At 38.2% G+C, this 13,751-nt stretch overlaps 1 protein-coding gene across 1 annotated transcript; it reads right to left on the bottom strand.

Annotated features, from left to right (window-relative positions):
• Positions 1-7,273: 7,273 nt before the first annotated feature.
• Positions 7,274-12,098, bottom strand: LOC135464504 (homeobox protein engrailed-1-B-like). Its single transcript, XM_064741932.1, has 2 exons — positions 11,621-12,098; positions 7,274-7,611 (listed from the first exon to the last, which is right to left on the bottom strand). Exons 1-2 carry the CDS (start codon positions 12,096-12,098, stop codon positions 7,274-7,276), a joined length of 816 nt encoding a protein of 271 aa, XP_064598002.1.
• Positions 12,099-13,751: the final 1,653 nt, after the last annotated feature.

Genomic DNA, 13,751 nt, shown 5'->3' with positions numbered 1-13,751 from the left:
AGCGCCAACGTGTTTGATAACGTGAAATAAATGAGAACTTGTCGCATTTGGCAAAGTGCAATAAATGAGTGCCAGAGTATTTGGTAATTTGCAATAACCGAGAACCTGGCGCTTGTGGCACCATGCAATAAATGTTCAATGGGCAATGATCGACAGCGACGGTGTTGGGTTAAGTGTAATGAGTGACAGTCAGTGTTAATGAACACTATCAGGTTTAACTTTCAGGTGTATGGTGGGAGGAAACTGGACAGGACCCGGGGAAAACCGTAAACATCCGCAAGGTTGCTGAGAGACTGTAATGGATGACAGATGACAGTGGATGAGTTGTTTTGTTGGTAATGAGAGACAGTCGGTGTCTTGCACAAGGTTATCAGAGACAGTCAGAGTTTTTGCTTCTTGGTGATGAGGCGCAGTCAAGAGTCTCGCAAAGGGTAATAACTAACAGTCAGAGTGTTTGCTTATTGCTAATTAGGGGCAGTCAGTGTCTTGCAACGGGTAATGGCTGACAGTCAGAGTGTTTGCTTATTGGTACTGAGGCGCAGTCAATGTCTTGCAACAGGCAATGGAAGACATGCTGTCAGACAGGTATCACTCCACCAAGGGAAATGAGAGACAATCAGGATAGGTGATTACATGTATGGTTAAATGAATCAGTGACAGTCAAAAGATATGAGTCTGTATTGGAAGTGAGAGTCACAGTGTATGGCAACGAGTATTCATTGAGAGTCAAATAGTCTTGTTGCGTGAGCTGGGTGAGTTTAGCTCTAGGAATTTAGTGTATGTCTTAACAGGTAATGAGGGAAAGTCAGATTAAGACTGATTAAGTGCAATAAGTGAAAGCTTCTGTGGTAGACTACGTGTTATAAGTGGAAGTCAGTGTGTCTGATTACTTTTAATGTGTCAGTGTATCTGGTTAACTATATATAGTGAGTCAGTGTGCTTGGTTATGATTGACTCAGTGTGTCTGGTTAAGTGTATATAGTGAGTCAGTGTGCTTGGTTATGATTGAATCAGTGGGTCTGGTTAAGTGTATATAGTGAGTCAGTGTGCTTTTTCATGATTGACTCAGTGTGTCTGGTTAACTGTATATAGAGAGTCAGTGTGCTTGGTTATGATTGAATCAGTGGGTCTGGTTAAGTGTATATGATTGAATCAGTGTGTCTCGTGTAGTGTAATCATTGAGTCAGTGTGCCAAGCAACGAATAATAAGTATTTATTTTATTTATTTGATTGGTGTTTTACGCCGTACTCAAGAATATTTCACTTATACGACTTATGGTGGGGGGAAACCGGGCAGAGCCCGGGGGAAACCCACGACCATCCGAAGGTTGCTGACAGACCTTCCCACGTGCGGCCGGAGAGGAAGCCAGCATGAGCTGGACTTGAACTCTTAGCGACCGCATTGGTGAGAGGCTCCTGGGTCATTATGCTGCGCTAGCGCGCTAACCGACTGAGCCACGGAGACCCCCAAATAATAAGTACTAAAAGCATAAGAAAGCAGTGAACGCCTAAATACGACATCTAGTGAATAAATCAAGTAATCAAGAAACGTATCAATTAGTAAATCAGTGAATCAATTAATCGAGTAATTAAGCAATCAACCAAGTAATCAATTAGTCAACGGATAAATCCAGTAATTAATCAACCATTTACTATCAAGTAATCATTTAGACACTTAGTCAATCAGTCAATATCTTTATCAACAAATCAATTTAATTTACTGAATTGATTTCTGTTTAATGCCATGCTGTCATTTTTCACGTACAATGATGATTAGCTTTGTGAGTGCATGCAGGAAACCACAGTATTCAGCATAAACCACTGACAGTTGGCAATTTAATAGCGAACTTTCCCATGAGTGGCGATATGCACATTGTGTTGGTGAATGATAAGTGGTCTTCAACGAACGTTAGAATGCGCTAACGGCTTTACGAGCGCCGAAAACCATGGCCTCACAAATAGCAAGAGCGGGGGAATAAGCTAATCCCGTGACCTACACCAACGTTTGAATCCGGACCTTAAGAAAACAGAAGAAAAGGCAAGACAGATGGTAGATAAATTCGACATTTGATAATATTTGTGACTAACCTATCGTTCACTTTACGTAATTTTGTATTATTTATAGCTATCTAACCTTAAAGGTCGTTGTGAAGCAAAGCTTTCGTTAGTGTCGTGGCAGTTGTGAAGGACCAATTTGCTCATAACATTACCTGTTTAAGTGCTCTCCCCATCCCCATCCCTCCGGAGCCCGAATGTATGTTATTCTGTCTCTCTGCTACATGAGGAGTCTTCAGGCGATGGATATCACTGGCTATACTTGTACGGTACTACGACCCTTGCCACATCAGAAAATAACAAAAACCACAGCCTGATAGTGAGACATGAAAAACATTGTTACCGTCTAAAAGTTTGTTCGCACGTAATTTGTTAATTATTACACTTGTTAACAGGAATAATTGAACGGCTTCACTGAAAAAACTGAGCCTTGTTTAAAGTATGAAACCTGCGTATAAAAAGTAAGATTTGCATCGTCGTTACCCTGCTTACAACTAATTGCCTATAATGGGTTGTCTTTTGTCTCCAAGTTATTTGCCTGTTAATATTTTGTGGGAAGCTCATTGTAGCTCTGGTCGCAAATCACAAACTTCACATCAATAATTGTTATTGTTTTATCTCGCTGTATTGCTGGGCTTTTTTTTTGCTCCACCATTGTTAATTTGCTCCGACAAATCCCTGTGCGTACTCTACCTGGTGACTACCTGGCGCTCTATATGCACGCCAGACAGTAAAAACGTTTAGGAGGGATTTCCACATCAGGATAAGCAATTACCTGCACATTGTTTGCTTACTGATCTTATCCGATGAAATGATCAGCTAGGCAATATAGATTTCCCACACCTCACTGCTTTTTCGTTTTGAAATGTTTTTTATAAACATTTCCACGAATCTTTGCACAAAATCCGAAGGTGTATAACATTGATCGCAATGAGAAAAAACAGAGACCGCTGATACTAAATTGTATCCTCCTCTTGTATATTTTTGTCGCCAATAATTAAGCGCCTGTGTTAATTATGAACAGTTTGGAAATATGATAAAAATAAAATGTTGAACTTATCGGCAACTATGGTGTGCATTATAAGTTCGTCAGTCTAATCTGTTTCTTCACAACGACGCATACTGTAGTGAGATATAAGATGTGCGTAATAACCCAAATATAACCTGGAAGACACGAACCGTTACAGAGAAGATACATCAATAGTTGTGTAAGTTTTAATTACACGCGTGTATGTGTACGTTTTAATTATATACGCGTAGATATGGGGTTTTAATTATATTCACAAATAAATTATGTATACCCATAATCATGTCCACGTATCCTTGCAGATTGAATAGGGGGAAAAAGAAATGAAATCATATCCTTCAGATTCGGGCAGAATAATTACCCACAGACATTATCAGTTTTTATTTCGCTCATCGTTTCACAGCTCCTTTATAAAAAAACAAATATGATTTGTGAAATTAACGGTATAACCATTACAGATGTGTGACGTTTTACGAGCGCGATTGGATGTATCGTTCTCCTTAGGGGATTTCGTACAAACGTAACTCGGTGCACTGCCATCAACTTACAGGGGGCCATCTTCGAAGACAGATGTTAGGCGAGGTTGACTAGCCCGTCCCCTCGGGCTCTCTCGCTGCTCGTCGGTTAACAGATGTTTTGCCCACCCACTAGCTGATGGCTTAATTTCAGGCTGTCTTTAATTCACTTGTTCTTTATTGAGCTTTTGTTTTTTACTTGGAGCTGGAGGCGAGGTGACTTCACAAGACGTTTTCGTCCACCCATCCGAAACTGATGCTTCGTGCAATATAACTACACGTCCCCCACATTGCGTAATTACGGACCGTCTACGCCAGCGCCAGTGGACTTGCGCATTGAGTACTTTTCTTTATCAACACTTAGGTTATTTGTAAACAATGCTAAACCTGGGTGGAGAAAGTTCAACAACTGGCCTTTGTTTTACAAAAGCTAACCCCCCGGGACATCATAATTCGGTTTTATCCATTATAATAGACACCGAGTTGCTCACTGAAATATCCCCGCGCGCCTTTGTTCACTTGTACTTAATACGTATATACCCGATAACCACGAAGCAAGTTTAGACGAGGTCAGATTTTAATTGAAATTACCTCGAAACAAGACAATTGTTCAGTTAAAATACCCCATGTACCCGAAATAATTATATATCTTAAACAATACTTTGAGGAATGCTTGTTTCAAAGTATTTAATTGATTGCAATAAAGATGTCTTTATTTAATCCATGTTCATAATCTAGTGATGTTGTCTTAACGAAACGGGATGAGAGGGGCAACACAAAAAATGAAATGCTTCTACCTATATTAAAAACGAACTGAGATTGTTCTGTGCATCTTTTAAAGTCAGATATGATGTCTTTTATTCACACATCTGTTTATCTTAAGTACTAGCACTTTTTATGCAACTGTCTGTGTACGTGAATTATAGCATATAATCACTTACATGTCTATGAAGTAATCAGCTTAGTGTAATGTGATACTGATAAACATTGCCATATACGTATTCAATTCGCCGTGACCGTTAAAAGAGAAGAAAACACTAAAATGAAGTATGTGTCAGATGAAAGACCATTAATTACTGTCCAGGAAAAGAGCTTGGTTTACTTGTATAGATTTTTTCTTATTCACTAAAATGCATTTAAAGCATAGGATTCTATGGTTCATTTTCTGACCACTTTTGGACCAGTGACGTCATCTAAGGTTTTTGCTACTTAACACACTTACGACAGCTACATTGCATCATTCAAAATGCATATACATATAGATCTATGAATGCATTCGCCACTTTGACCTTGAAACGAATGATGACAGAATCCATAGCTGTACTAGTGACGTAATCCATGCGCCTTTAACCCTAAACATTCAATAGCATATACACACAAGATCACCCCTAAATCAATATGTAGAAATAAATGTACAATGAAAACCAAAAATTGAAAGCAAGTTAAGAATGGTTTAACTGTTGTCACTATGCTACTATAAAGTGAGAACAAGCTTAAAGGCAAAGATAACATTAAAATGAAGTATTCATCAGATGAAAGACCACTAAAAACTGTCCAGGAAAATAATTGGATTTATGTTTTTAGAATTTTTCTGAGTAAAACTGTGTTAAAAGAACAGATTCTTCGGTAGTCTGTTACGACCCAAAAGGTATCAATGACGTCACATCCATACTTTTTGTCTGTCATCATTCGTTTCAAGGTCAAAGTGGCGAATGCATTCATAGATCTATATGTATATGCATTTTGAATGATGCAATGTACAATGTAGCTGTCGTAAATGTGTTAAGTAGCAAAAACCTTTGATGACTGGTCACTGGTCCAAAAGTGGTCAGAACATGCCACCATACAATCCTATTTTTTAAATGCATTTTAGTGAGTCAGAAAACAATCTAAAAAAGTAAACCAAACTCTTTTCCTGGACAGTAATTAATGGTATTTTATATGACATACTTTATTTTAGTGTTTTCGTTGCCTTTAAAAGACTGATATAAACGCTGAAATAAAAGTGAATTAGCAGGGGAAGGTTTCTTGTACGTAACTTGTTGTGTGAATATACATTTTATATGCAGTTGTAGTACGGATCACTTGCACAGCACGTTGCACATGACACAATGCACAGTGAGTATGGTACCGCAGTGTGTATGACACGACAGTGTACATGTGGCATCATGCATGTATGAAATCACGCTGTAGATAACATCACAGTATAGATGATTCCGCGGTGCATGAGACACCATGTCCTGCGTAGACGAGATCATGATGTATATACTGGCACCATATCTGGCTGGATGACGTCAAACACAATGGTATTCTGTATAATTATGTGAATTAGAAAGTTCTCACGACTAACCTCACTGAGCCTGTATTCATTGTGCCTGCATGTAGCCTTTCTTTTTGTGTTTGGCGATGCAGAATTGTGATTGAGAAATGAAACAAAAGACAAAGTAAAAAAATCAACTATAACCCCCGAGAAACATTAAGAATGTATCTATTGTGTGAAAGAATAAAAAGCACAAACTTGTTATAGTACATATAAACTCTTCTCTCCCTGCGTAAACTGCATGCACTGTCATCCGCTATATGTAGGAATGGGGAGGAGAAATGCATTCTTTACGGGAAACTGTCAACTAATAGTATGTACTTGACATTGGTTAAGTTTTTCCTGTGAGAAATTACCAGGATAGTTTACCGGATATTAATTCTGAGTGCCTGACGGCTCGATAAAAAATGTACACGTATGGTAAAAAGGATGAACAAAATGGTTTTGATGGCAAGAACTGGTAAAAAACACATAGCTGCCTGCGAGGATGACATATTGAATTATTATGAACAAATGACATAAAGTGTACTAAATTGTGAAAATGGAATGTGCATTGAAATTGGATGGTGTGTATAGGGGATATATTAACGCGCATAACTCCAGGAGCAACGGAATACAGGAAGTTAAGCATGTAACCAGAAGTGATATTGTTCATTAAAATATCTTCACAAGATCGGATAGCGCGATAATCTTAATAAATCACTAAATGATAACAATTTTTTATTTTGTCCACTTTTTATAAAAGAACAAATTTTCTAAAAACTCAATCATATTGTTGAAAATCCATTTCGAACAGTCCTTTAGGTTCACTCTGTCACGGTAAAATTAAATTAAAGTAACCGAGAGAAAGCCTCGAAACGCCTTTTCCTATATGGTGTTCCAATATTTCCGTTTTATGTATACTATTTATTTATTTACTGTTTTGATTTACGCCGCACTCATGAATATATCACTTATGCGACGGCAATAAGATTGGTGGGTGGGAGGAACCTGGACAGAGCCCGGGGGAAACCCACGGCCATCCGCAGATTTTATGTATACTAGATTTGGTGCCTAAAACAAGCCAGAAACAGTTGTAAGTGAGCATAAAAATTTATATACACTCTAAAAATATCTTTACAGGCCGTAATAGATCACCTGCGGTCGCTTGTTATTCCAAACTGTATTTTACTAATTTAGAAACTGCATGAGGTTATTTATGCATACCCACAAGTCAAATGCCACGATGGAAATCCGTGAAAATGGGTATTTAGTTTCAAATAAGACAAAATAAGTAAAACAAAACAAAATTATTTTAGCACTGCGGTTCAAATTTGATTACCTTATTAAAGTGTACACTGAAACATTCAGTAAAAATCACCCAACAAATGATTTGGTGTCGGTAGAATCTTGAGTTTGTCCTGAACTGTTTGTGGAATGATTGTAAAGTCCTTCAGCCAAAAGATGTTTGGCCAAGGATCCTCTTTCAGCGGAACTTTTCTTAAGTTTGGCACGTTTGTTTTGGAACCAGATTTTGATTTGAGACTCGTTCAGTTTCAATTCACTGGACAGACTTTGTCGCCGGGCTTCTGTTAGATACTGACATTCTCCAAACTCTCTTTTAAGCACTTGGAGCTGCTCGCTGGTGAACGCAGTCCTTGGCCGTTTTTCGTCAGCAAGTTTGGATTTTCGTTTGTGCTTTCTTGATCGCGGGCCTGTGAAAAGAAAAAAATGTATCATGTTTTATGTGTTAAAACACCAAATAGAATTTACTCAATATATTACCTTCGAACTGATTTTCAAGTCATGACATTTTTAATCAAAGCCGAAAATGATGAACGTTTTACAAATCATACAAGGGTGAATGCGTTTTGTATACGTGGGATGTCATCGTCTACAAATCGCCACGAGGAGAACCTATTCAAGTTATTCATCTCCTGTAATGTTTTGATTAGTATCCGATTTGTAAAGGAACCTGCTACCTGTCAGAGTGTCAAGCATACAGACAGATTTAATAGAAAAGCCACCAAAGCTCGGGTGAGGAGAACTGTAAACAGAGTAAAATCCTCGACGCCAGCACAGCGGCGGACTTTTGGGAAATCTCTTAACGGTCTCGTAATTATCAATAGACGATACTGAGAACAAGCCAGGGGCATTGTGGGAGAAAATTGACGGCTCATACGACCGGGGTGAAAGGTAGCCATTAATTCCAGAGTTTAAACTGTTCAGGTGAATATACAAATGGTAGATTTATGTATGATCACTTGACATGGGGGAATAGTTAGACGGATCATGTGCAGTCATTCTTCAAACTAATTACGAATCACACATCCGCGCGACACGAAATTTGATAGAGAACAGCTACTAATTCCCCCGCTGATCATACAAATGCAGTGGGGCGTGACGTGTAGCGCTGTACCATGATTCGTACACTGTATGCTCGTCTATTAATTGGTATAACACTTGGATGAAATACTGTAGAGACTCTGTGGCAATTTAAATGTGTTTATCAAGCTGTCAGTAATGTCTGGTTGGATGGTTTTCCTGCATGTGTACCATTTATTATATCTAAATACACCGTCTTGGTGCACGTCATATGTTTGGACTCTATGGGATATATGACAAGTTCACAAGACGTGGATTTAAACGATCTTGTCACAAGAATCTTAGCTTTTGGCATTTCTTACGAAATTTTTGGTGCGTTTCTAAACCCTGCACCTGAAATGGTATTACGTGACTTAAATGACGCTTTGAATATTGTACCCATATGTTTTTTTCCTTGCCGTCAAAGTAATGATCGTAATCATACACTGTCAGTGACAATTCAGTGTCTGAGTTACGTCCCGTGAAGGAAAATAACACAACTGACACGTAATTGTCTGCGAGCATAACACAATATATTAGTGGAGCTAAGGGAAACGCTGACCACAAGTTTGAGTTCTATACGTATATATCCTGATTGCAAATGTCATACCTTGGGGCAATATACTTACATCAGCGGCCAATTACAAAACGCTCACTGATATTTATATTAGGTTCGTCCAAGTGGCAGTCTTGAAATTTGGCATTTTGACTCAGCTGTCCCATGGTGTAATAGTCGTTGTAATTGTTAATGAGTTCATGACACAGTGAACGGTCACAAATTGGGGAGGAAGTTGATTAAGACAAAACGGTCCAAGTGACACAAGCTTTTTTTATCATTCTCTACTGGAATGCAAAGTGTAAAGGGTATATATTGCATGTACCGTGATGGAGGCGTATTGCCAAAAAAAAAATAAATAAATAAAAAACCAAGAAAAAAAGTAAAGACCAGTGATTCCACGTTAATTAACATTATTAACACCCTGTCACAAATACATAGTACAATAACATAAGATATATGTGTATGGTGCATCACAATTTTAGTGAACATTTCCATAATTTCAGACAGGTTTTATAATCCTGTGGTAATTATTGTGTAATAGTGTGAGAGCAGGGAGACATGCATACATAAATTATACAGCCACGAATTGTGAGAATCAGTACTAAATAACATTAAGTTCATGAAACAAAAGACCGAACAACAACAACAAAACTCGGAATGGGAAATGATATATGCGCTCTGGGGTTCCAACTCAAATAAACATCACCAGGGAAAAATAATGTAAAATCATGTGAAACAGAAAAGTGAATATGAATTTTTGAAACCGCTGAAAAATGAACAAATATAATCTTTTTGTGGGTCTGGTGAAATTGAATAAAATGTCCTTGCCTGTCACATGGTCATATATATATATATATATATGCAAATATTTGCAAGACTGCATTTTACAGAGGCATATCATGTCTCACATTTTCAATAACTGAATTCAGATTATTTTTACATTCTGCATTTTTAACACAAGTATGAATCAGAACCACGGAGCAACACCTCTGATCGCGACTAATTTGCGTACAACTTCAACTGCGCAAATCAAAATTTATATCTTTAGCAATTAATAATTATACGAGCTTTTATACAATTAAAAATTAATTGTACTAATAATTAAACTCAGTCTTTTCAAGTGTACATCATGTGTTGATAACACTATCTGGACATTACTCTGGGCCTGTCCTTTCAGGTGTACATCATGTGTTGATAACACTATCTAGACATTACTCTGGGCCAGTCTTTTCAAGCGTACATCATGTGTTGATAACACTATCTAGACATTACTCTGGGCCAGTCTTTTCAAGCGTACATCATGTGTTGATAACACTATCTAGACATTACTCTGGGCCAGTCTTTTCAAGCGTACATCATGTGTTGATAACACTATCTAGACACTACTCTGGGCCAGTCTTTTCAAGCGTACATCATGTGTTGATAACACTATCTAGACATTACTCTGGGCCAGTCTTTTCAAGTGTATCGCACGGGTTTATAGCATTATCTGGACATTACTCTACATGGGTCAGTCTTTTAATGTGTACCACGCGTTTTTATAACTTTCCCTGGACATTTATGTAGGCCTACTCTATCTTAGTCTAGTACGGCATGCATGTGTTGATAACTTCTTGTGGACATTTATATTCTGTCTCAGTATTTTCAAGTTCACCACACAAGTCGATAACTTGTGTGTCATTAAATCATCTACCTCAGTCTCTCAAAGTGTATCGCACATGCTGATAAATTTCTGTTCGTATTACTCTACCTCAATTTTCTTTCACTAATGTACGCATATACAGAATAAGAGAACTGCATGCTTGCGGTGCAGAATATACATACATGTCGACGTAAGGAAAGGTTTACATTTCCTGCCTTTCTAATTTATTCAATTTTAACTGTCTGTACGAAGTAAGGAGAGCTTTTTACCCCGCATTCAATTTGACCTCTTTCATCTAATGGACTATTCAACCGCAAGCGTGGAAGCAAATGACAGCAATCCAAACATTGTGATTTTAATTTAACGACTTTACATGTGGTTTCAACAGTCTATGTTAAATCTTTATCCATACACTACCTTCCTTTTCCGCCGCAACATTTTTTGCACCAGTTTTAATGAAAAATGGTTTGGTGTATAATGAGCCGAGGAGACGAATTATATCAACACAAACAGACGGTTCTTTATTTATTATTAGCCCTCAATGGGCTTTGTTTTGGCATTTTCTAGTAATTAAAATACACAGTAAGGAGCTTTATGGATTGGGATTCAGCCACAGCTTTCATAATTAAAACGCAATTAAAATTGTTTAGTTTCAACCAAGAAAAACGTTTATCTGTAACGTTTGCATATAATTTGGAGTGATCTATACAACTGCTTGTCACTTAGCTGCTATATGTTCATTTCACTATCATGGCAAAGGACATGTGCTGGCAATAAAATCCATTATATGTGATTAATACAGATGGCCATCTTTGAAGACGATGAACTTTGTTTTTCCGCAAGGTGCACATAACCTTGATGCACGCAATTGATTTTGTATACAGGCCAAACTTTAATTACCAAAGCCTTAATATGTAATGCGCGAAATTGACCCAATGTGTTTTGACATGTGTATTATACCTAACTGTGACACGGGAAATCAGCTAATCTGTGAATATATATAGACCGTATAAGTGTCAACTACATATCCCCAATGTGATACATTATATTATTTAACTATTCTGATCTAAAGGACCTAAATATGATGAAGTTTTTCTTTTCTGTAATTTAATGTTTTAGGTGCTGTATAGCCGCATTAAGGTTGATATTAATCACTCACCTGATGAGGGGCGGTCGGAGTAACGAGTACAGTATACCCACGCTGGCCAGTCGTCTTTTTTCACGCCGCCAGGTATTGTCTCAGGTAGCCTGGATGAAGTTTTTAGCGTAGATGGGCTTCCTTGGATGGGTTTAGAATCGGTATCTTGACAAGCAGTCTTGGATGTGTCTCCAAACTGATACTCAGTGTTTGTCAGTTCTACGGGTTCTACTTTACACCTCTTAGCAACACGTTTGTCTGCAGGTCTCACATGCAACGGGTAAGGAATGGTTCCTGAAAAGTAATCAACAAGTCTGGGGAAAATGGCCAAATTTGGCCGAAAAAGGCCTGTATTTGAGCTGTGTCCTGTGACCCGTTTGCCAAACTCTGGCCGAAGAATTTGATCTATTGTAAAATTGGTCACGCTTTGTCCCGCGACTCTGTTCACGCTCCCATTGTTGTTGTTGTTGTTGCTGTGCGGTTCCAAGACGTCTAGCATTGTTGCTTCATTCACATCAGAAAACCAGAAATCTCTGTTGTTGATACTGAGGGATGGAGAAAAAAAACACGAATGTAGAACTTCCGCAAAGACAACCCTTATTCGTCGGCTAAATCATCGTGGTTGCTTTTTAAAAATTCTCCGTGTCGTTTGCATAAATATCCGGTTTGCTAACAGTAAAGCACGTCATGCACGGGCTACTGCTCGACTATGTCTATATGATAGGTGCTACGCGTACCGGAGAGGAGGGAGCCGAAGATAGGCCGATTGAAGGCGAGGCCTGTTTGTGCCAAGGCGAGCTCTCCGCCAATAGCAGCCAACACCAGCCCCTCGCCGCCCTGACACGGGTCATTTAGCGCGTCACTTACCAGCAGTCTCAGTCGAAAACTTCATTATAGCAGCTCAGTTCGGCCTGCAACAAACATAAACAGTGATCTAATTAGCTCGTTTCCAATTCTTTGTGCCAACTGGCGTTTTTCTTTGTAGATAGTAGATAGGAAAACTATCTATTAGCCGACACTTCACTTTAGCGGGACTAAATAAATAGTTTTGGAGGCCGTTTGTTGTGAGGGTTAGGTATTTGTAAGGACACACTACACCGCGCTGGAGGATTTTTTTTTTGAACAGAGAGAATTAATCAAGTGCTGTAGGGTGTACATGGTTGTCTTTGCCAGGGAGCAGGGGCTGTTGCTCACACTACTCCGACCCACACAATCCACTCCATCACATCTGTTTGTTTTGTCTTTATCTGCAACTTAATTAGTTTTCTGAAAAACAAACCTCTCACCCGGACACAGGGCATTAAAGTCAGCAGAGTCTATACATTAAAGATAGCTTATAGCGGTTTAATGACCTCCTCGTGTTTAACTTGGTGAAGGTAACTCATTTCTATTTTCGTTCTTAATAATACGAGGCTTAACTTATAACAACAATGTCAATACCTGTAGACTATACAGTAAACATTGGGAATCTTTTTATATATTATTCCATTTTGCCGTTGGTGGCATAACTATATTCCAAAGGTTTTATGGGTTACCGAAAACCTCGTTAGTGCCTTTCACACGCCCATAAATTTGATCACACCTGATCATCTGTGAATGTAATATCCATCAGATCATGAATGACATCCCGATCAGCGATTCATCATACACTCTCATGAATGCTTTCACAGTTATACACTAGCGTTATATCCATGGGGATTGTAAGAGAAACCTATAGCTGGCATATGTATAGTGAAAAATGTTCATTATTTCTGAATGTTATGATCCATTATGTTAAATTATTAAACATAATGACAGTTTATAATCGCAAGAATTTGTCACTTTCTGGATGTCCACATCGTCTAAATACATTATCTAAATTCTACGGCGTCGAAACAGACATTCGCTTATTATGATGGACGTTCCAGGGTAAAAAATCTCAAGACCAATTTCCAAAGAAAAACGTTTTGAAGTTATAAAGTAATAAATTATTACGGATTATTATAAAGAGAAGCATCAAAAACATGTTAATGGAAAGACGCTAGGAATATTCTAGTTAAATGAATTAAATCAGCCTCCAAATGGTGTACTCTGATAATTCATGAGTTGCCGTCAATCACAATCTTTTCACATATAGTGTATGTCTCCCCAGACATTGTAACATTTTTGTTAC

The sequence above is a fragment of the Liolophura sinensis genome, chromosome 1, assembly GCF_032854445.1.
Source record: "Liolophura sinensis isolate JHLJ2023 chromosome 1, CUHK_Ljap_v2, whole genome shotgun sequence".
Classification (NCBI taxonomy): domain Eukaryota; kingdom Metazoa; phylum Mollusca; class Polyplacophora; order Chitonida; family Chitonidae; genus Liolophura; species Liolophura sinensis.
The sequence above is the reverse complement of the archived record's forward strand: the minus strand, read 5'-3'. Positions and strand labels throughout refer to the sequence as shown.